Source organism: Dermochelys coriacea, chromosome 2 (assembly GCF_009764565.3).
Source record: "Dermochelys coriacea isolate rDerCor1 chromosome 2, rDerCor1.pri.v4, whole genome shotgun sequence".
Taxonomy (NCBI): domain Eukaryota; kingdom Metazoa; phylum Chordata; order Testudines; family Dermochelyidae; genus Dermochelys; species Dermochelys coriacea.
The window spans coordinates 191,379,545-191,404,097 of NC_050069.1; the positions used below are offsets into that span (position 1 = coordinate 191,379,545).

A 24,553-nucleotide genomic window follows, 5' to 3' on the forward strand; every position below is an offset into this window, starting at 1 on the left:
TAGCTAGTTTTATAAGCTGGTGCATAAATGGTGAATATCCTTGAAGCTACAGTGCAAAAACTTCTTACCAAAGCATTTAAATGAGTAACAGCTACAACATGGATATTCTTATCTTGAGTCTCTCTATTCAGTGCTATAGTACACTCAGGCCTGGTCTGCACTGGGGGGGATTGATCTAAGTTACGCAATTTCAGGTATGTGAATAATGTAGCTGAAGTTGACGTATTTACCATGACTCACCATGGAGTCTTCACTATGGTGAGTCGACTGCTGTCAACTCCCCTGTCAACTCCACCTGCGCCTCTCACTCCGGTGGCATACCGTAGTCAACGGGAGAACGCTCGGGTCGATTTATTGCGTCTAGACTAGACATGATAAATTGACCTCTGTTGGATTGATTGCTGCCCTCTGGTCTGGCAGATAGTATAGACATACCCTCAGGTTTACTAAATAGGGCTCAACTGCTTTCCTAGATCCTACCCTCAGCATGGCTGAGCATCTCTTTCTCCACAAGCTGGTCTGGAAGCAGTTAATTGGTGTGATTTTAAAATATTGTATGGGGGATCACAAGGTGAACCATGCAGTGACAAACATTATTCCTGTCCTTGATAGCTGGGGAGGGGTAGAGGAATTCTGCTGTCCCTGCACTAGTCTTTCTAGCCTTAAATCAGCACAGACAATGTAATGTACTATAAAGAACATTTTAACTCACCATTTAAAAAAAAAAGCATGAATGTAAAATGTATCCCAAATTACTGCAAAGTAACTGAAGCAATGACAGTGCTATGATTAATTATGATTTTAAGTAGCAGTTCCAAGTTCATAGAAAAAAATGATCATTTTCTTTTTGTAGACTTTCCAGAAATCCATGCTAAATATATGCTAAATACTATATTCTAATATAGCTTAATGCAGTTCTAGTTTACAAAAATCGCTTATATTGTAGGCTTCACTGTTGTATTTTTTTAAGTTTGCATCTAATCCCAGAAGATTCTGATAATGAATTCCCAATAAAATCAACTAAATTGCATTTAAATAACCTTGTTACTGTATTTCTAGAAAATCTGCAAACAGAAAACCATCGATCGATGGGACCTGAGGGCACTCAGCACTTTGCAGGGCAGGGCCACAAATATGGTGTAGTGATATCTATACTAGCACTAATTGGAATGGAGCTTGAGTGTTACCTGTGTGTGTGTGTGTGGGGGGGGGGGGGTTGGAGCTACACAGTGAGATGCATCCACAGAGTTTGCAAATAGCTCTAATAATTTACTAATATAGTTTGACCTTTAATATCTAGAATCACCAGTGGATGGAGGGTTCTCTCTAGGCCTAATACTTCAGGGACTGAAGTAGAAAGGAAGCTTGGCATGTTTGTCACCTTCCAAAATGGGAGTATCACTGGTTGATAGCTGCTGTTATCTCAACATAAAAAGAAGATTGTCTCTTGTCTTCTCTTTAATCTTGCACAGGTTTCTTACAGTCCATAAGCTTAAACCTACAAAGCATGCCTGATGATTTCTTGTATACCTATTGTTAGTCTGAACACACAACTCATACTTCTCAAAATAGAGTGACTGGGTGGGGGAGGTAATAGCTTTTATTGGACCAGCTTCTCTTGGTGAGAGAGACAGAAAGGCTTTCACCGAGCTCTTCTTCAGGTCAAAATAGTGCATTTGGGGCCTATCCAAAGACTCCCATTAACTTCAGTGGGCTTTGAATGACACCCTATATTGGAGCCCAGTGATGACTTGAAGTGTTTGTTTTTGGAACACCTTTTGAAATGCAAGTTGCTTAAAACAGCTTAATTTTTCAACCGATCACAAATACAAAAAGTGTGGCAGATTTTTACTTCACCATATATTATAAATCTAATATAAAATATTAGATTTACTAATAAAAAGCAAGGATATAATTAAAACCAGAAGTGAATACATCCGGGCCACTATTTTACAGTATCACCTTTTATTTTTTTTTATATATCGCAATTACCACAGCATCTACTTCATGTGGAAATGCCAGGCCCCGTGTGTAGAGGTGCCTGAGAGTGGTTTCTTCTGTATAGACTTAAATTCTTGCTAATATATTGATTACACTGCTTTTAAAATACACAGGGCTGGATCCTGTGTAAAATCATGGAGGTATGCCAATATGCGCCAGTTGAGAGTGTAGCCCAAAATACATGCATATTATAGATGAAGAACGTTAGATATATCAATGCATGTTAGTTTCACTAGAGTGAGGCTTGTTGAGTATAAATAAAGGTTGTTTTATTTATATATTTAAAAAAAACTCTCAAAATTAGCTACTGGGCATAACACCAACACCTCCTTTTTAGCATATCACCAATAAAACTGACTGGCAAAATTGTCTTGCAGCAGCACATGCAATGAATGATCTGTTGAATAATGGTTTAGTTTCTCTACACTGGAGGCCACAAAGCCGGCCTTTCGTCTTTCGCCAACGTACACATCTACCTTCCTCCTCTTGGGAGCCCAATCTCTTTCCTGCTCTAGCTTCCTCATTTTTTCTGTTTTTTTCCCTTCTTCCTAGGGAAGGGAGCTTATGTTGTAGCCAAATGACCACCTACCTTGCCCTGTGCTCACAGGATTTGCTGACTGATTAGCCACCTTCCTTAATTCAGGGGGTCTGTATTCATTGCCTTATTTTCTGCATCAAATACATATGAATGTCTTGAGACTGTTGTAACATGGGGTTTGTAGCCAATTAGATCCACTTTTGTTACCAAAATCATCCTCTCAGTGAAACTTGTGTAAACAGACTGCAGAGAGTAGAAGGAAACTGAGTATTCTTTAAACACTTACATGTTACAATTATATGGACAATTAAAAAAACTGTCTACCTTCTAGCTATCACAGGCCAGTGTTTTTAGTCTCACTAATTCCTTCCCTAAGGACCATGATTGTATTGTTTCATGAACTATTGAATATATAAATATGCTCTTTCTTCAACCAGTTATTTATACTCTGTGAGCTAAAGCTAGAGAGAGTAGTGCTTGAAGTGCACCTGCAAAATATCCATAAATGCATGCAATACATTTACAAATCAAAACTAATTTTCTATAACACATTAAGGGCTACATGTTCAAAATTAGGTCATAAGTGTCGCTGATTGTTACATCAGTTCCCAAAGCATTTTATAGAGGTCACAGGAAATATGAATTGCCTTGCAGAAAATGGCCAAAATGAGGCTCTGAGTAATCTCTTATGAATATGGATTAAAACCAAAGATTTGGCATGTGCCTATAATAGGAAATAGGACTCATTGCAATCTAGTGCAAGCAGAATATAATTAAAAGGCATTCTGTGTTGTTACAGAAAAGGAACTCTTTTAAATGTGCCACACACATTTGGAATCATAAAACACTGGACCATAGCTTGCTATTTACTGCTGCTTCCGTGAAATACTAGAGATGAACTATTTCCTCATCTCAGGCCTCAAAGGCCATTTGTGAAGTGACAGCTGAGGAAAAACAGAGTTGCAATTTCAGACAAACATTTTAAATCAACAGGAAGACCAGAAACAGTTTTGAGAAGCAACTCTGCAGGGTTACATTTTAAAGGACTGAAGATTATTAACTGGGGTACAAAATTCAGTGCCATCATATGTATGTATTTTTTTTTTTCCTTTTTTACATGTTAAGTATATATTTGTTGTGATTAGCATACCGGTATGTAGTCCATTCACTCCTCATCTAATTAATAGCCTAGCACTGTGACCCTTTAAATCGGGGGGGGCAAACTTTTTGGCCTGAAGGCTACATCAGGATTGCGAAACTGTATGGAGGGCCGGGTAGGGAAGGCTGTGCCTCCCCAAACAGCCCCTCCCCCTCCCACTTCCTGCCCCCTGACTGTCCCCCTCAGAACCCCGACCCATCCTGCCCCCTGCTCCTTATCCCCTGACTGTCCCGACCCCAATCCCCCTGTTCCCCATCCCATGACTGCCCCCCCCAGAACCTCCGCCCTATTCAACCATCCCCTGTCCCCCAGGACCCTCTGCCCCTTATCCAACACCCCCGCCCCCTTACCATGCCACTCAGAGTGGCAGGACTGGCAGCTGCACCACCCAGCTGGAGCCAGCTGCGCTGGCGGCGTGGCTGCAGGGGAGGGGGGACAGCAGGGGAGGGGCTGGGGGCTAGCCTCTCAGCCAGGAGCTCAAAGGCCAGGCAGGATGGTCCTGTGGGCTGGATGTGGCCTGCAGGTCGTAGTTTGCCCACCTCTGCTTTAAATTCCACTTTTTTCAAGCGTTCAAGCTGAACTCCTGTTTCTGTTGTTTTCATTACCTTTACTATATGTTTTTTGGTCTTATTCTATTTTGAACTACTTTGCAACATCTTGGCTGGTTCATGTGTCAGAACATCACTTCAGATTTGACTTGTAGAGTAACATGGATGTTAAGTTTCATCAAAGAGGAAATAGCTCTCGGATGCATTTTAATTGTTCCCTTCTGTTACAGAGGGTAGAGAGGGTGCTACAGCTGCTATATTGTAAAGCTACTTGTTTCTTCTGTATGGCTGTCAAAATTCATAGAAATCTCTTCAATTGGTATATTGCAACTTCTCCTCCAATGTCCAAAATTTTTTGCTGTTTTCATAATGTGCATTTTAAGAGAGTTTCCCATAAGGACGTACAAGATTGGATTCAGGCAGCTGTGAAACAAGGCTATACTCTTAGTTATTTGGAGGGCAACATCTATGGTTTTACTCATGTCGCAGTCTGTAATCAGCAAGTAGATGACGTCTATGGCTCGCCAGAACTTGACTACATTGTAAGGCAGCTGAGTGACAATGAAAACAGCCACTACTGTCAGCAGAACTTTGAGGGGCCTAGATTTTTGAATGTTTGGAGACCTCAAGAGTGCTCTGGCAATAGCTGAGTAGCAGGTCAGCATGACTAGAAAGGGTAACACAAACACTAGCATAACTTCCAGGATTTGAATGGTTGCTTTAAGGAGTGTTCCCAAATCCATTGGAAATACAGGAAAGCATCCATACCGGTCACTGTTTTTCTTGACTGTGTTAAAAATCAGTTCAGGAATGCTCAACAAAATGGCAACCAACCAGACACAGATACAGGTTACGCTGCATTGCTTTCCACTTCTTTGGTGACTTTGGGGTTTGGAAATGGCATTATATCTATCCACACTGATACAAGCCAGAAACTGCATGCTAGAGCTGAAGTTCATGGTGTATAAAGCAGAAGTGACCTTGCACATGATGTTTCCAAGCACCCATCCAAGGACTGCATTTGCAGCCCAGAAAGGGAGGGTGAATAGCAGTAACAGATCAGCAATTGCCAAGTTGATGATATAAACATCTGTCTTAGTCTTTGGTTTCTTGCAGTAGGCATAGATTGCCACCACTAATGAATTTCCTGCAATTCCCACGATGAAAGCCAGTGAATAAAACACAGGTAGGAACAATTTAGTGAAATTTCTCACCACCTCTTTTTCACAAAGCATTTCATACTGAGTATAGTCAAAGGTGAAGTTTGATTCACTGTTGTCCTCATAATAGTCCATTGAGGTATTTTCACCCTGCTCCATGGCAAAAGCTACAAGACAAAAAACAAATCCAAGTTGATTGCATGTTTAAAGATTGTCAGTGGGCCCTAGAACCTGTTAGGGTTTGTATAAAGATCTAAACTAAATACAAATAAAAAACTAATACTATGAATACATTTGAAAATAGTAAGATACTACCCCAAACAAGCAACAGATCTACAGCTCCTTGGGGCAGGGAACAATGTCTTCTTATCTGTTTATACAGAACCTAGCACATCTGAGCAAAACAATCCTGGCTGGAGAGTTAGGGTGCTATCACAATACATACACTGAGAAGGAGAGCTACCTGTTTGAAACTGAGGCAGACATTGCAGGTGTATATTTCAGCAGGTGTGTGTGTGTGTGTGTGTGTGTGTGTGTGTGTGTGTGAGACTTGCCAGGTGCAAGTCAGCTGCTTATGGGAGGTGGCTGCTTAAAAACAGTAGAGCAGAGTTGGCCCCAATTCTGGCCATATTGAGTTCACTGGTTCTCTGCATGAGTGCAGGGTCCACCTACATGGATCTATTTGTAGGACTGATAGTCTGGGTATGTCTCCACAGCAAAAGCTAGCCTACTAAGCTTGCTTGAATCCAGCGAATGCACATAACAATAACAGTGAGGACAGTGCAATGCAGGCTTCAGAACAGCTCGCAAAATATGCAGGGCTGCACTGTCTTTACTACTATCGTTACCTGTGCCAGATGTATTCAAGCTTGCTTGGGTAGGCTAGCAGTTTACACAGCTTTTGCTGTGGAGACGTACCCTCTGAGGCAGTCTCAGTCCTGAGGGAAGAAAGGAAGCCGCCTATTAGTTTTCCCAGTAAACTATGCACAGACAGTTTTGTATCTAGTGAGAATTTTTAAATGTCAGCAAAATTGTTCAAAACCAAAAACTTCAGTAAGTTTCCAAGAGTTATGCTGACAGATTTACTTAATGATTAAGTACAAGTACATGCTATAATAGTCTCATCATGAGACTTTTATTGCCCTTTAATCCTGAAGTTTAGGAGATACCATCTCCAGTTTGCATTTTGTAGACAAATCACTATTTAATGCATCTGATGAAGTGAGCTGTAGCTCACGAAAGCTTATGCTCAAATAAATTTGTTAGTCTCTAAGGTGCCACAAGTACTCCTTTTCTTTTTGCGAATACAGACTAACACGGCTGTTACTCTGAAACCTACACTTTTCCCCGTATCCCATTCCCAGTTCCTATACCTATGTAGAATTACTCATTTGCTGAAATTCCATCTAACGTAAATAGAGACTGCGAGATCCTGTAATGGCCCATTATCTGGAAATAAACTGGACTAATGCTAGCCAAGAGCAGAAATTTGCTAAATAGAGAAAACATATTTTCTCTGGTGCAATGTTTCAGAATATTAGTGTTAAACTTATTGAAAACAGATGCTAAACAGATATCTGATGCTGCCAGTGGGGTTTTTGAAACTTGAAAAAACACAACTTTGGCTGTCTTTTATAAACATAAAAAAAAATCTGCTAAATCCTTACTCAGAATATTTATCTGAAAATCTTTTAAAAATGTCTCTTCTGCACATAAAAGTTAAATTGTTATTAATGTCAGGTGCAAGGTTTGAGTGTGTGATTAATCAAGTTGGAAACTTGAATTTTAAAAAATTGATAAACGTTAACATTTTCATTTGATACTTGAATCCAAAAATTGTTTCCTTGGCTGGTCATGAAACTGCTCTCAAATTAATAAATGCTGGTTATTTAATATTGATGTTTTGGTTAGTTGGTTTTGTTTTTAATCCTTAACCTCTGTGAAATGTTGGTTGAAAAAAAATTCCAACAGATTTCCTATTCTGGACTTAAAATGAGAATTAGGTTTTTTTATATAAGCCTGTCATCTGGTATTGCTGTGTAGTTAAGTATACAGTATAGAAGATAAAGGGATTCGATTCATTTTTATTTTGTTTGACAAAAGACAGATACTACTATATATATTCTACCACTGGTAGTTTCTATCAATCAGATGTTTGAACAACACTAATATTTTTGCAATTATATAGCGCGTTCATTGGAAGAATTCAAAGGTAGGAATTAGTATTCCCATTTTACCAAAAAGGAAATGGAGGTCCGGGAGATTGACACTTGCCCAAGATTAGACAGCAAATTAGAAATATAATCTAAGTTTCCTGACTCTGTGCTCTAAACATTAGAGCTCATCTGGAAATAATTAATCTAAGAGGATTATTAGCAAGTTTTCTTAAGGGCTAATAAAAAGGGAATTTAAACAGTTCCAGGAAAATTGACTCTGACATTTTTGTTAATGCATCATAAAGCAGGGAGGCTTGTAGGGGGGCATGTTCAGATAGCTGATATAGTTTTGGCTGAGTTGAATTCTGTGTTTAAATAATTGCCTGATGCTGCACGGTGGCTGTTTGTCCCTAAAACGAATATTTCTTATTCTTGAGCAACATTCCTATTCATAGACATGCATTGTTTCTAGTATGAATACTAATATACTAATTTGCACATCTTATAAAAATGATTGCAGAAGTTACCTTTTTGGTGTGAATTCAGTATTACTCTGCATGTGTGGGTAGGCAGCGCTCTGTATGGGTTTTGTGCTCACCACTACGATTAAATATGTATAGTGAGAAATGTACAGATTTTTCCTTCCCCTTCTCCCCCCAGATTTGACATTACTGTACCACATGAGCACAAATCTATCACTAATTAATTAACGTGACTTTCAGAATTGGAGTTGATTACTTGGCTCAGTGAAATCCTTATACTCTGTAAAAGAAACTTCAATAACATCCACCAAGAAAATCTCCAGTCCTTCTAGCTACAAATAGGCTCAGTATTACACTTAGCGTACAGCTAAGTAGATAGTAAAATTTAAAAAAAAGAGAACTGACCTTTTGTCGGCAGGCTGGTAGCAGAAGCTGAAGTTTGGAAGTGCCACAGTGGAATGTTAAATTCTGATGAGACTCACCCTGATCTTTTTTGTCTTCTTTCCTGCACCACGCCCTTAAAATGAACCCAACTGTACTTTCATTTTAATTTTCCTGTAAAAATCCTGCTTTCCTGGAAGCCAGTTGTCACTTGTGAGCTTGAATAACAAGTTTTGCTACTTATGTGCGTGTTTAAACCAGAACAGCAGAGTTCTCTGGAGAATCAGCTAGTGGCATTCAACTTTTGTTTAGGTATGATTATCTAATAGGGATAGGTAAACATTTGAATCTTTACTACAATACACTAGAATAAAAATTGTATTTTTGAAGCATCCCCTCTGTGATATATTGTGTACAAAATTAATAACAAACTTAACAACTCACTCTCTTAAAATGTGAAAAATAAAAACGGGTTCAGCCCTGAATGAGGCTGGAGCATTATTATTATTTAATTATTTCTACAGGGTCTGAGATGACCTGGGCACTTGCCAGAAACATAAACTGATAATGTCCTTGCCCAGAAATGTTTATAATCTAATTTAATCATAACCCCACAAGTAATGTATCAGTTAACAATAGTGAGAGAGAGAGAGGCAGATTTATTTAGTTAGGTCATGTGCGGTGTTTTGATTGTTGACATTATGGCAGAGTGTGTATTCTCAAGAGGTTACAAAACAGGAGGGTCTTGCCCAGATTAGCTCATCTGGCCAGCCTCATGACAGTGATGCTGCTCTTCTGTGTATATAACATTAGCAGCTTCCCACACACTTGGACAGATTTTATTCTGCCCTGTCATTTTGTATCCTGTATCAGTTCAGTATTTTACAGTAAATGGCATACAGGATGCCAGACAGAGAAAGCAGTAAGCGGGCCAGGGCTTTGCTTTTTGGCACAATGGATAATTAGTAGCACTTGCCATGTTCTACCTGTGCTGATATCAGTGTAATGTGTATAGGTTCCATTTTGCAAAATGGAAGGCTAGAGCTAGGTGTAGCAAACATTGTTTCAAGTCCCTTTGATCTGATTTGTACTGCATAGAAAGAAAAATAGGAGGGGAGTGGAATATTCAACTTTCAGAGAGAGTCCTGCTATTACAACATGTTGCTTGTCTATAGTGCCTTTCATCTGAGACATCAAAGCACTTGACTCACATTGTCTAAGGAGGAGGAGATTTTTTTAAAGGCAGTTAGGTGCCTAACTCTGGTTGACTTTCAGCACAACCACTTCAGACAAGGAATGCCATTGTTTATAGGCCTGATCCAAATCCCCCTTGAAATCACTCTGAGTGTCTCGGATCAGAGCCTAAGAGTCCACAATACCACTAGATAACCAGATTAGGACTGGGAAAGAAAACTGCCATGTCCATTTGAAACTGCAAGGAGAAGATAGCAATGAGAGTTGACATTTAGCTAAAATGGTATTGTTAGCAATGTTACTGGCCAATAGGCAGACTCTGGAAAAATCTTAATTTGACAAACTATGTGTCTGACTTCCCAAACGGTGGAAGCTGGAGTTCTATCATGCTTAAACTCTTCAGACTCAGCTTCGGAAGACGTGGGGTAGGGCCCCTTTCCCAGACAGGGGTGGGAAAGTATAATACCATGGTAGCACAGTCTAATACAACCTTTAGGGTTTAAAAAGCAGTGGGGCACTTTAAAATAAATAAGGGGGGGCTTTTAAGGAGTGGAGTAAACTTGAAAATGATGCTGAACTTCGTTTAGCTTAGCGAGTGTGACAGGATGTTTTTGACTAAGCCTCATTTATTCATGTTTCAGGATACACAAGCAGTGTCCACGCAGAGCTCTTGTTGCCTTTGCTAAAAAGCTGAATGTGCAGCTGCATCAAAAATAAAGCCAGCAGCCACTCCTTGCCTCCAAAACATAACCAACCACAATAAATCAAGCCCAACCAGCACTTCATCCCCCATATATGCGAGCCCTTCTCATGCTCCGTGCTTCCTAAAAACCGGGGGAAATAATTCAGCCTTGCAGCACGACCTGAAGATTAACAAATCTGGGCTATTTTGAAGCAGGAGGCGAGAGGAGCAGGTTCCAGCATTCAGGACCCCTCAATGAGAACAGCTTGCTTTCTTACGCTGACAGGCGTGCAGCTCAGATGCCTCTGCTGACTCCACACGGCAGGGTGGCACAGGGAAGGAGGTACTCTCTCAAACATGCAAATCACAAGGCAGGATAAATCAAAACCAACATCTTAAGTCCACCTGAAAATCGGTAGACAGCCAGGGCAGTTCACAGAGCACTGATGGCATCTGTTTGGGGACAGGAAACTGTTTAATAAGGGAGCTGCCACATTCTGCACCAATTTCAGTTTTGGGGTTGAATTCAGACATGCCAAACCCATGGGAAAAAAAATGCAGAAATTGGGCTTGTTTTTGGCTTAATTGGCTTGTGAGTTGCTTTTTGGCTAGTTTTAGACTTTTAGGTTGTTTTTGCTTTTTGCTGCTGCTTTTTTTTTTTTTTTATCGGCTCCTGACAAGCAGGGGCAACGGGGGGAGAGAGTTAGGGGTGCACAGCAGGCCCACCACAGTCCCAGACTGCAAACTGGGGGGAATCTAGTCACACAGAGTGTTGGGGTTCTTAAGGATTGGCTTGTTTTGGCCTTGTTTTGAAATAGGATTAGCTTGATTTTTGGCTTATTGTGAAAGTCAGGGTGCTTATTTACTGCGTGAAAGTTGGCAACTGTGATTGAATTATAGCTGATCCGTGTGTGTGTCCTAACACTGGGTTAGTGCACCACTTTTTGTTTCTTTTCTTTGATAGCCCCAGAGAGGAGGTGGTGTTTTTCTGTTAAATTTTATCCCTCTTGATTTACTTGACCTTTAGAAAGATCAAAAATGCTTACTCTCTCCTGGTTTTGCTGTGGAGCCACTGGGACATGTTTAGTCTGAGCTCTATCACCTTAACTGGAAAGGGGAACTGAAGCTTTACAAACGCTTGCTTTTTGTCAAATGGTGATTTAGTCATTGGAGTTAAACAGGTGAACAGAGTTTTAAAGAGGCAGACTAAAAATCCCTCCCCTCCCAATTGCTCAGCTTTCATTCTCTTGTGATGTTCCCTCTTCACAGTTTTGTGTGAGGGGATGGGACAAGCAGGTTGGTTTTTTGTTTGTTTAAACAAACAAACATTCTGGCCTTTATATATCATGAAGAAGCAAAAGAAGGCACAGGTCCAATGTGTTTTGTGCCTTTGCAGACCTCCCACAAAAGATAGGACCAGATCCAGTATATTGCAATAATCTACTCTTGAGATGACGTAGGCACAGATCACAGTAGCAAGGCCCATAACTGAAGGAAACTACCACAAAATCATTGCCAGATCAGGGGGAAGGGGTGGAACCTTTCTTGAAACTAACAGCACTTGGGGCTCCTATACCACCCCCAGATTGTGAGCTCCAACTACATATAATTGGCAACCACCCTCAGGAACAACAACAGAATAATTCTCACTGTGGCTTCTGATTGCTTCTCCCTCCAGCCGCCCCCACCCCCTTTACAACCTATTCAGCATTACCTTGTACTTATCTCTATTGAACTTCGAGCGGTTAGCTCTCATCCATGTTCCAATCTCCCCCAAACACTGAATCAGGCATTGATTAGCAGTGGCTGGGTGGGATGAGATAAAAATATAGAGTTGGGTGTCACAGCTTATCGAAAGCACCGCAGCCCATGCTTCCTCACTAACCCTCTTAGGGGCTGGCCCTGGCTACGTATTGAACAAGAGGGGACACAGGATGGAACCCAGTGGAACTCCACATGACAGCACTTTTAGAAGAAAGAGCTATCACCCAACACCACCCTCTCAGCCGGTCACCCAAGAGCAGCTCTGCCCACTCTAGCTACTGCCAACAGGACTGTCAATAACACCTTTTCACCAATGGCCTTGAAGGTAGCCAATAGACCAGTAAATATCAGCACGGACACACAATCTTCGTTAGCAGGAGAAGGTAATATAGCAAGTCCATAGTGCAGTCTGTGGCATATTTGGGTCTGTACCCAGAGCAACAAGGGTCAAGGATATTCTGGGCATCTAAGTACTCAGAGTTGGTTTGCCCTAACCTTCTCTATAATCTGAACCCAGAAGGAAAGAGTAGATGCTGGACAATACATAACCAGATTGTAAGTATCAAACTTTGGCTTCTTGAGCAAGGGTCTCACACAGCTGCTTCCTTAAGAGAAGCTGATACGTACCCTCTCTTAAGGGAAGAATTGATACTCTTCATCTGCAATGGACTCATTTTATCTCTGTTTTTAACTGCAATTGAGTAAAAGTAGATAATTCTGAACATGCATTTCTTTAGTTTGGAACCACACACAGGGAATTTAGGATCATAGAAAATATAGGGTTGACCATGATCAGCTAACAGGTTTTTAAATACCTTCATCTCTGTTCTACATAAGGTGCCCCATAGTGTTTAAAAACATGTTTAACAAGTGGCTAACCAGACCTCATTGTCCAAGTCTAGATAGAGTTATAGTCTAAACATTCTGGCCAACTTCTGAAGAAATAAAAATAAAGACAGCTAATTAAAATTTTGCTAATGTACTTGCAGTCAGCCTTCTAACTCTGCTGTTCCCATATGTTGAACATTGGGTTTCCTGCACTCCTACTATTAATTCCTGCCAAAATGGCAGTCCCCGCTTCTTTGAGTTCTGTTTTTACTTAATAAAATGTAATAAATACCAAATTGGTTTGTAAACCAGATTGAATTCTGGACTTTCAGATGCACAGGAGTCTTCTTTTAATTTCGCCCTGGAACAGAGATCTCTCTCTCTCCGATTCCTTACAGTTCTTTTCTAGGATGGGAAAAAAAAATCCTATGGTTATCAGACCTTCAGATTTTGAGGGTGGGGAAAAAATGGGAAGCCACTTTTCCCTCTTTCCATGAGGAATGGGAAACTCTGCTCATGTGACTCAGATGTAAGGACAGCAGAGACCATCATGATCGTCTCGTCTGGCTTCCTGTGCACTGCAGGCCATGGAACGTCACCCACACACTCCTGTAATAAATACACAATGTCTGGCTGAGTAACTGAAGTCCTCAAATCATGATTTGCAGACTTCAGAAGTTACAGAAAAGCCATGATTTACTCTTGTTCAAGCCAGTAAGTGACCTATGCGGCAGAGGAAGTGAAAAAGGCCCAGGGTCTCTGCCAATGTGACCTGGGCGAAAGTTTCTTCCTGACCCCAAATATGGCGATCCGTTAGCCCCTGAGCCTGTCAGTAACGCTCATCAGCGAGACATCTGATAAAGAATTCACTGTAGTAACTCAGAGCCCTCCCCATCTAGTGTCCCATCACCAGCCACTAGAGATATTTTCTACTAACTGTTGCAGATGGTTCCATTTACACATGTCACTGTAGGCAATCCCTTCATACTGTCCCCTCCATAAACTTACCAAGATCAATCTTGAAGTCAGTTAGGTTTTTTGCCCCCACTGCTCCCCTTGGAAGGCTGTTCCAGAACTTCAGTCCTCTGATGGTTAGAAATGTTTGTCTAATTTCATGCCCAAATTTGTTGGCCAGTTTATAGCCATTTGTTCTTGTGCCACAATTGGCTTTTAACTTGAATGACTCCTCTCCTTTCTCATAGACATCCTGTGATTGACCAGTGCACCCAGGTCTTTCTCCTACTCTGTTGCTTCCACCTGATATGTCCCTAGCTTATAGCAAAAATTCTTGTTGTTAGTCCCTAAGTGGATGACCTTGCACTTTGCACTATTGAATTTCATCCCATTTCTATTACTCTAGGTTTCAAGGTCATCCAAATCTTCCTATATGATGTTCCAGTCCTATATTGGTGGTATCTCCCAACTTTTGGTCATCCTCAAATTGTATTAGCACCCTTCCACTTCTTATGCCAAGCTCATTAATGGAAATGTTAAATAAGATTGGTCCCAAGACTGGTCCTTGAGGAGCTGCATTAGTAACCTCCCTCTAGCCTGACAGTTCACCTTTTAGTATGACCTGTTGTAGTTTCCTCTTTAACAAGTTCCTTACCCACCTTTCAATTCTCATATTAATCCCCATCTTCTCCAATTTAACTAATAATTTCCCATGTGGAACTGTATCAAATGCCTTACGGAAATCCAGATAGATTAGATCTACTGCATTTCCTATGTCTAGAAAACCAGTTATTTCCTCAAAGAAGGAAAACAGGTTGGTCTGCCACCATCTACTTTTTGTAAAACCATGTTGTATTTTATCCCTAATACCATTTACCTCTGTGTCCTTAACTACTTTCTCTTTCAAAATGTGTTCCAGACCCTGCACACAATTGAGGTCAAATGAACCTGTAGTTTCCCGGATCTCTTTGTTTCCCTTTCTGAAAAATACGTAGTATATTAGTAATTCTCCAGTCATAGGATATGACAGCTGAGTTTACGGATTCATTAAAAATCCTTGCTGATCGACTTGCAATTTCATGTGCCAGTTCCTTTAATATTTTTGGATCGCGAATATCTGTGTGATCCTTCCTCCCCTCCCCCCCATTTGGTCCCATTAAGATGTTTGAGTTTGATTTCCACTTCAGATGGTAATTTCTGCTTCCCTATCCGCATTTCCATTATCCATCTTGCCATTACCCCAAGCTCCTCATTACCCTTATTTAAAACTCAGGCAAAATATTTGTTTAGGTGCTGGGCCATGCCTAGATAATCTTTAATCTTTACCCCATCCTCAGTGTTTAACAGTCCCACTTATTCTTTTCTTTACATTTATATGGCTAAAGAACCTTTTACTATTGGTTTTAATTTCCTATGCAAGGTCTAACTCTGCTTGGCTTTTGGCAGTTCTCACTTTATCCTTATGCTTTCTGACCTCCAAGAGGTAACTTTCCTTGCTGATCCATCCCTTCTATTCCTTGTAAGCTTTCTGCTTTCTCTTCATAACCTGTTTGAGATGCTTGTTCACCCAGTTTGGTCTGCAACCCTTCCCTATGAATTTTTTCCCCTTGCTTGGGATGCAGGCTCCATATAGTTTCTGCAACTTTGACTTAAAGTAATTCCAAGCCTCCTCCCACATTCGCATTCTTGAGTTCTTCAGTCTAGTCCACTTTCCCAGCTACTTCTCTTAATTTTTTTTAAAGTTTGCCCTTTTGAAATCAAGGACCCTAGTTGCAGACTTATTTTTGTCTATCCTTTCATTTAGTTTAAACTGAATTAGCTCATGTTCATTCGAGCCAAGGCTGCCCTTTACAACCAGTTCGTCTATGAGGTCCTCGGTACTTACCAATATTAAATCTAAAATGGTGTTGTATTTTGTTGGTTCAGTGATCATTTGGTGAAGAAATCTGTCAGCTATCACATCTAAGAATATAGTAGCACTTGTCCTGCAATCTGTATCTGGGAAATTTAAAGTTTCCCATAATTACACAATTCCTGGTAGTATTGATTTCTTTAAAAATATTAAATAGGTCTCTATCTATGTTCAGATCAGATCCTGGGGGGTCTGTAGCATACTCCAAGCACTATCCTCATAGAACCTCTTTCTTCTCCAAAGTGATTTTGACCCAAACAGATTTTGTTTTTATCTGTTCTATCACTTTTAATTTCTTTAGTCTGTCATGTCATTAATATACAATGCTACTCCACCACCTTTATCTTTTTCTGTCTTTCTTTAGCAGCACATACCCTTCAATACCTGTACTCCAGTCATAATTATTCCACCATGTTTTTGTTATTGCTATAATATCTGTTTTCACTTCCTCCACTGATAATTCTAGATTCTCCATTTTGTTATCCAGACTTCTTACATTGGTGTACATATATCTTAGTTGTTGTTGCTTGGCTTTGCGCAGATTCCTCTCCCTATTAGGTACGGTCATTCTACTGCCAGTATTGCCTATTTGACTGCGAGTGCCAATACCAGTGACTTTCCTCTTGATGTCCATTGTTCAACCCTTTATTGTTCTATTCTCCATTGCTGTATTCTGTCTGTCTTGATTTTCCTTGTGATCAGCATTAGAATCAGGCATGGAGATTACATGAGCATCTCCCAACTATCTACCCCGAATTCCTAGTTGAAAGCTGTTTTAATCAGTTTTGTCAGCCTCCATCCCAGCAGTCTATTTCCCTCTCTATTCAGGAGGAGTCCATCCCATGAGAACAGTCCTCTATTCATGAATTCCACCAGTGGTCAAACATCCCAAAGCCCTTCTTATAGCTCCATTGCTTGAGCCATCTGTTGATCATAATAATCTTGTCTCACCTTCACTCTTCTCCTTTAAGGACAGAGAGAATACCACTAAAGATCACCTGAGCCTCCATTTCTTCCCCAGCCAGGCATAGTCTCCCTTGATGCGTTCCAGTGAGAATCCAGCAGTATCATTTGTTCCCACATGAAAGACACAGTGGGTTCTTTCCTGCTCCCATTAGGATCGTTTTCAGCCTCAGGTTCACATCCCATATCTTAGCTCCTGGCAAACAGCATACCCATCTGTTTTTGCTGGATCAGCTCTGGTGACAGGCCTGTCTGTTGCTCTTAGTAGGGAGTCCTCAATCACATAGACCTGCCTCTTTCCAGTGTTGGTGCAGTTCTCTGGCCTTCCTCCTTTTGATCTTTCTGGCTGCAAGTCCTCTGTCTTTTGTTCTCACTTGCAATCTTCTGAGAGTCATCCTCTATCCTCTTGGGGCTCCGAACTCTGGCTATCTCCATTGACTCTTCCTCTCTGCTTCTCTTCTTTTTTGCCCTCCCACCTTCTGTTACTACCTGCCATGCCCTTTCGTTTTCCAAGTCAGCAAACCTGTTCCTCAGCTCATCATCTGTTCAGATCCCCTTCGAAACTCAACAATAATTTCTACCTGCATCTTCCAACCTTGGATCTTCTCTTCCATCAGATCTATCAGGCAGCACTTCATACAAACAAAGCGCCTATCAGGTGACCTGCTCCAGGATAATGTACATCCCACAACTTCCACATCCAGTCATCTTCCTTGTCTCTTCCATTCCTTGGGTCACTACCACTGCTACCTATGTAGCTGTCATAGCCTTCCCGCCTAAAGTCCTGTCAACGAGAACAAAAGCACACAAGTACGCACACACACACACACCCAAGCATTCTCCCCTTACAATCTCTCACCTCAGACTCCCCCATTTTCAGTGCTGTTTGCTAGCTCCTATGTGCTGCGCCCAAGATTGAGATATTTCCTTTTCTCCGTGCCATTGTTTGTGCTATTGATTTATAAGATCTGACCAGATGTCTTGGCTCAGTGCTGAACTATGCACTAACTTAAAAAAAATTTTTTTCTAATTGTTGGACTATATGATTATTCAGTCATGGAAACCTTTTTCCTAGGTGTGGGGTTGTTTTTAGTTTTTTTGTTTTTAAATAAAATGTGACAGTGATGCAGTTTAAAATGGTTTTCAGTTGTTTAAATATTAATTTCAGAAGGTCACATTTGTCCTGAGACAGGTTTTATGGTGAAAGCTGCATTACTCAAAGGTTAGGAAAATAACACCATTACTGATGGATTTCAAACTACAATTATAAGCTAAACATGATTGACTGGAAGGGGTGATACATTTTTAATGGTTATGTCTGTAGCACTGACAGTCTGATACTGGGAGTGTTTTTATCTCCACCCTTTACTTTACACATGCTAAATTAAAATAGCTTTAGAAAAATACTCACCAGTGCAATATACAGTGCTATTCCCCATGTCTGTTACTAGTTATATCGCCTCTATTCAGGACATATGACCAATTCCCAGAGTCTACAGACTGAGTCTTTAGGGGCATGAGGCACAGATGATCACATTAGCTGTTCCTCCACAAAAATGTCACCTAGAAACCTACCCCATGGATGTGCTGGAGCTGGGAGGGGGGGAAAAGAGACTCCCATCCCTTTCTCCAGTACATTGTAATGTACAAACTTGATTTGTTTTACAGTTAAGTGGAACATCTGTGTTTCACGTTGGGAACACTTTGCTGTATAATCTAGACTAATCCAGAATTTTGTGATTTATTCTAGCCTTTTTTTTTTTTTTTAAAGACCCCCTTTTTTTTCTTCCCCCCCACCACAGATTTTTCTATGAATGTGATATTTCAGTTTGCAAACTTGACATCTCCAGCTTACGTTTCACAAAGTGCTGCTAATTCCGCTCTTAAAGAAAAGTTAATGTTGTGTCAGGAAAGAGGGAAATAAACAGCCAGAACTCTTGCCCTCCAAGCAAAAACAGACTTTAGCAGAAGAAAGTAAATCTCTCTCCCACTCTTAGGACATGCAACTATAGACTGCTCCTGTGTCAAGGTGGCTGTGCTCTTGTGCTGGTAGCTCTCTTCAAAGCCAAGCTGGCTGTGCTCACCAGGCAGTAGTTATCTTCAAAGCTTCTATGGCATCTTGACTCTGGTCATCGTAGCTCTATTTCCAGCTACTTCCCCATACAGTAGAGACCCCCCAAGTGCTGCTGGGGCAGCATTTCCACATGTTTTCAAAGCTGCTAGTCAAACGAGAATGGTTTATATGTCAGTTGATATCAAATGGGCACCATTGTACCGAATTAGTGAAAAATGGCTTGGTGTATGGAAAAGATGTTCCATTAGTGTGAGGATGTTTAAAATGGTTTTAAATGTACCACTACCCTGAAGTGTGACTTGAAAAGTGTCGTCGTGGGGTTACCGTGTTGTTGTGTCTCAGCGATCTCCATATAATCACTTCACTTTACACCATAAACAGGATGGATTTTCTAACTACCAGCTCGGCAAACTTGAGGCTATGTCTACATTACCACGGGATTGATGCTGTTGCATCAATTGATTGATTTAGCGGGTCTAGTGAAGACCTACTAAATCGATGGCAGAGCGCTCTCCAGCGCTCTCCAGTACTCCAGCGGGAACGAGAGGAGTAAGATAAGTCGACAGGAGAGCATTTCCCATTGACCCAGCGCAGTGTAAACACCTCAGTAAATTGACCTAAGCTATGGTGACTACAGCTATGTTACTCACGTAGCTGAAGTAGAGTAATTTAGGTCAATTTACCACGGTAGTGTTGAGATAGCCTCAGCTTGGGATCGTAGAGTCAAATTGTGCTTCTGGTTCATCACCACCAGTAATAAAGACCCTGCAGGTCAAATCCCATCCTCAGTGACACAATCTGTGTAAGTGTGACATCTTCATTGCCATGGCAATTTAACAATTCTGCTGATAGTTGTGCAAGGTCAAATAGAGCTCACTCTCCCATAGCTATGGTGTTCCTGTAGGATATAAAAAGGACTAAAGGAATGTAATGGTATTAAAACAAGGAGAAGGGTCTCTGAGCAGATCATAGTGGGGGAGCAGATCTGTTGAGAAGTCATTTTTTAGTCACTATTGTAATCTAGATCCATATAATCCATCCTAGAATAATCTTTTGGAGTATCCATTATATTTTTGCTTTTCTATCACACAAACATGTATCCGATAATGCTGTGGCTGGCTCAAAAGACTACTGATCTATTTTCAGATAAGAATTCCCATTGAGTTTATTTTTGTCTTGAAACCGGAACAAAGCACTTCTGAATGGGGGAAAAGTGCTTAAAAAAACTAGCTGTGCTTGAAAGGCAGCATCTGGCTTGAGTGAGTGAGTGCTTGCCTTTGTTATTTGCTCAGCTGCAAGGGTGATGGAATTAATGTAGACTCCCTCTTCAAGCACCTTGTTTGATCTTTTTCCTAGAAAAATAAAAATGAATGATGAAACTGGGCATTTTCTGTTTGATTTTTTTCCATGTTAATTAGGTGGTTGCACTTCCTTTTCTACACAATAGCCCAGAAACAGCATAGATAATAGATTACTCACCTTTGCCATGGTTACACTAAAGAAACACTGTAAGAAGTTGTTCTGTGAAACTTCATTAAATTACTTCCCCAGAGAGCTCTTTATGTGAAAAGCAATTTCTTGTGTTTTTAGGGGCTGGGAATACAAATTGCAAAGTCGCAATTGTGATGGCCAAAAATATAAATATTTCTGCATCCAGGTAAGAATTAAATGGTTACTGAGACATTTGTTCAGAATCCAAGCAATGAGACCTAAAGAAAAATCCTATTTATTGAACCAGCCATTGCTCACAAAATCTTTACATGGAACAACTTTAATTGCATTGGTCAGTTAGAGTTGAGTGTGGTTTAGAAATGGAACTTTAGGCCATATCTGTATCCTCAGAAATCTAACTGACCAAACTTCAGAATTTCTCAGATAAAGAGTCTAAGTCATAAGGTACTCTTGATCTGTATGGGTTGGATCAAGGACAACATATGGCCCTAATGTCTTTAATTCTCCCTTCAACCTTTTGAAAATGTATCCTTTAAAATCAACATAATGAATACTCACTTTTTAAAATTAAAGTCTACCACCAGACCTGGTTTACATATTTAATTCATTAAGTGTATTATTAAAGCATAACTAGAGGAGGGAATGGTTCTATGAATATTAATAAAGGCAAAACTATACACAGTTCGCCGGATCAGAAAAAGTAAGTGCAAGAATCAAAGGTCTGAATCCTGCTCCTACTGAAGTTAATGCCAAAACTCCCATTAACTTACATGGGGTAAGATCGAGATGCCCGTATATAAGGAAAAGTTAATTGAATCAAGGGCTTTAACCGTTCGTTCATACCACAAGTTCTGAAAGCAGGGAGTATTTCTTCAGTCTTTTCAACCCTGATAAAATGTATTGTATTTACATGTACATCAAGCACAGAGAAAAATATGAAGGCATCTATTTTGATGCTTACTATAAAACCTTAGGCTCTCACTCAGGGCACACACCTTCTGTCTGGCACCCATCTCTGAATGTTGGAACGCGATGTCCAGCTGCCCAGCCCCTCTGGGAGCAGCATTTTTACCTTCATTTCTTTCCTCCTCCCCCCGAATTTTTAAACACAGCTCTCGCCTACCTCTCCACCCATATGTGTAGCACAGGAGAGGACAGATCATACCAAACTTTTTAAACGTTGTACTTTTTTTTTTTTTTTTTAAATCTAAAATAGCTATTGAGATTTCTCCTAACCTGTTACTTTTGTCTTGATCAGGAACAGACAACACAGTATGATCATAGTTCCACTGGACATACCAGGCTTAAAGCTTATAAGACCTCTTTCCGTGTTTGGCTACCTGGGTAAGGAGGAAATAGTAATTATCAGCTATGTTTGCATTTGTATTAGCCTACTCGGAATCTCAGGAGTAAGAATTATACTATAAACATAAAGTACTAAAGACACTCTTAGAATGCATATCTAATATGAACATCAGTACTGAGCACCTGTAGTTTGCGAGTGAATATTGGCTAGAATCAGTTTTATATATGGATATTTTGCTTTTTCTTTGTGTGATTAGATCAGCCCCACGGTGGACATTTTGAAATTCATTTTAATGAAGTGCGAGTACCTGCCTCCAATTTAATACTTGGTGAGCTTCACTGTTAACTGTTCTTTGAAAGTCACTGCAATGACACTAACTTTAAGTAATTGTGTCCTTTTAAAATCTGATGAAAGTTGTGATGAATAACCTTCCTAGGTAAGGAATATGCCGTTAAGCTTTTGTTCTTCCTTTTTCTGTTTTAGATGTAAAGACAGTTTTTCCAGGAGCAGCCTCAGAGAGAGAGAGAGAGAGAGGTTCATTCTTGACAGTAGTATCAACAGGGGTTGAATTGGGCCAGCACACAATCCCTTAGCTGTACTTTTCTGCCTCAAAACATCTCCTACTAGTCTGCAGCATCTGAGTTGTCTCCTCTTCATAGCAGAAAAGCATCCACTAACTGTGCTTCATCTGTTTCCAACCTATTGACCTTTTGCTCAGCCAGGAAAAGGGCTTGGAATGTTATCTTTTCCCCCTCCTGTAATAAACTAACACTGGTTTAAGTAGATATGGTTGCTGCACCAGCAGTGCCAAAATTCCTCCAGCACTGTGGCAGGCCAAAGCAAAGGCTATGGAGTTCTTACCCAAGAACAACCAACCTCTTAGCAGAGGCTTCTCTTCCTTCCTAATTCCTTCTGAATACAGCCCAGGCCTCTCAACAGACAGGTTTGCTTTAGTCTTTCAGAACAGAATTCTGATGTAGCTTATGGCCATACTATCCTGAACAAGCCTGATCTCGTCAGAATTCTGCATAAGCAACAATAGGTGGTACTGCCCCTTCTTGTAGGAGGAACATTTTGATCTCTCTGATGCACGCTAAGTCTCATCTGAGCAGAAGCCAGGATTTATATAGCTTCTTCGTCTACCATGTAAGTGCTTTGCTGAATTAGAGTTTTATTGAATCACCCTTGGAACTGATCCTTCAGTTGGACATTCATCAGTTATGCTCTGGAAACCACAAATTAAAAAACCTCAAATCCCATAAAGTTGATAAAAATGTAAGAAATAATTAGATAATTCAAACCCAACTGGAAACCAGAATAATGACCCCTTAGGCACAAATAGTACTGACAGAACCTGAAGAGAGAGTGGGAGTTGGTGTCTGTTGCTTTGTGTGAATATAGGTATGAAATAATTAAAATGGCTACAGTGCTGCAAAATAATCTTTGTAAAGAAGCTCCTCTCTAGGGTAGCCACAGACAATACCTGCAGTACGGCCACTTATTTTCTTCAGAGCAGAGGTGCGCGGTTATTTGAAGCATTGAAATGAGTTCCACGTGGCCATTTTGTTTCTCACCTCTCTTCTCATACAGGAGAAGGAAGGGGTTTTGAGATCGCTCAAGGTCGGCTTGGGCCAGGCCGTATTCACCACTGCATGAGATCAATAGGTGTGGCTGAATCTGCTCTACAGATAATGTGTGAGCGTGCAGCTCAGAGGGTGACCTTTGGGAAGAAACTGTACCAGCATGTAAGCCACTACCTCTTTGCCTAGTTTGCTATGAATACCCCTTTGCTTAGCTCATGTGGAAGCTTGGGATTCTAACATCCACAGTAACAATCACTCTAGAAAAGGTTGAGATGTCAGACACATTACCCATAACTACCAATTCCCATCAACTCTGAAGATGCTGTAGGTTAAATATCTGTCTCAAATAGGAAAGAAAATATTAAGGTTGGGAGAGTCTCCATTTTGATTGTGCCAAGATCTGCAATCTGAGTGAATTCTTATAGTTGTTTTCCTGACAAGTACTAAAGCCCTGTTTACTGTATTTAAATACACATTTTGAAGCAGAGTTTTGGCTAGTTTTCACTGATCAGCATGGACCAGGACTCCAGAGGCAGGGCAGGTCTGCAAACCCTGGACTTGTTTTCACAGGCACAAATTTGATTCGCCATTATTGGGCACTTAGATGTCTAGCCTTGACTTGTGGGCCCAGTCAGAGACTGGGAACTGTGTGATCATAGCTATAAAATAACTTCATTTTTGCCAGTGCAAATCAATGTTAAGGCCAGGCTGAGTATTTGCCCTGATCTGCCAGATATTCCTTCCTGATAGTGTTTACCTGTTTTGCTACGTCTGTAAATGGATGTGCTGCAGACTCCCTTTGGTTGGCAGACATCCAGTATTTCTGGGTCTCGGCCAAGAAGACACAAATGTTTGTCTGTCTTTTTTTCATAAAGTAAAGGCTGGGAAGAAGGAAGTGAAGTGATTGCAGCAAATTCTAGAAAATGTTTATACAGAACTGATATAATTAGAAATAGCTGTATAAACATCTTGGCACATCACAGGAAACAGTTAAACACAAATTCAAAGTACCACCATTAGCATGTCAGACAGTGGAATCACAAAATGCACATATTGTCAGAGTCCTTTTCAAATAAACAAACAAACCATTAGGCTTTGTCTAGAGTGGCAAGTGAAAGACAAAACTTTTGTCGTTCAGGGATGTTAAACCCCCACTCCCCAGAAAGACAAAAATTTTGCCAACGACAAGCACCAGTGTGAACAGCACTTTGGTGGCAGGAGCGCTCTTCCCCCCTCCCTCCCCCCGAACACTAACATAGCCTTAGAAGCATAGACCTAGAAACAAGATTGTGGGGGAAAATTATTGGGCCAGATCCTCAGTTACATTGACTTACACTAACTGAGGCTATGGCCTGCTGAGTTCACAAAAGGTGCAAAATGGAAGGCCCAGATGCTGTTACCTCTGAAAGGTAGCCT

General features: G+C 40.6%; 2 protein-coding genes across 13 annotated transcripts in view; one reads left to right on the forward strand and one right to left on the reverse strand.

The window, feature by feature from the left end:
- ACAD11 (acyl-CoA dehydrogenase family member 11) overlaps window positions 1–24,553 on the forward strand; it is a 56,373-nt gene that overhangs the window by 26,425 nt on the left and 5,395 nt on the right. For 4 of the 5 annotated variants that reach the window (XM_038392557.2, XM_038392559.2, XM_043508925.1 and 1 more), the window contains 4 exons: window positions 20,387–20,453; window positions 21,507–21,592; window positions 21,811–21,882; window positions 23,145–23,299. In XM_038392557.2, coding sequence (XP_038248485.1) covers window positions 20,387–20,453; window positions 21,507–21,592; window positions 21,811–21,882; window positions 23,145–23,299 — 380 coding nt within the window. Of the gene's footprint in view, window positions 1–20,386; window positions 20,454–21,506; window positions 21,593–21,810; window positions 21,883–22,037; window positions 22,270–22,925; window positions 23,300–24,553 lie in introns of those variants that run through there. The other variant, XR_006279279.1, reaches the window with a different exon arrangement.
- Window positions 1,949–8,659, reverse strand: ACKR4 (atypical chemokine receptor 4). 8 transcript variants are annotated; one of them, XM_043508932.1, is made up of 4 exons: window positions 8,450–8,659; window positions 8,028–8,030; window positions 6,255–6,347; window positions 1,949–5,573 (listed from the first exon to the last, which is right to left on the reverse strand). In XM_043508932.1, the coding sequence occupies exon 4, from the start codon at window positions 5,563–5,565 to the stop codon at window positions 4,501–4,503; it is 1,065 nt and encodes a 354-aa protein (XP_043364867.1). In that variant the 5' UTR covers window positions 5,566–5,573; window positions 6,255–6,347; window positions 8,028–8,030; window positions 8,450–8,659; the 3' UTR covers window positions 1,949–4,500. The 8 variants fall into 8 exon arrangements, with proteins under 8 accessions (XP_043364867.1, XP_043364866.1, XP_043364864.1 ...); XM_043508931.1 differs by lacking the exons at window positions 6,255–6,347; window positions 8,028–8,030 and adding an exon at window positions 8,090–8,170 and having other exon boundaries at window positions 8,451–8,659; XM_043508929.1 differs by lacking the exon at window positions 8,028–8,030 and having other exon boundaries at window positions 6,255–6,344.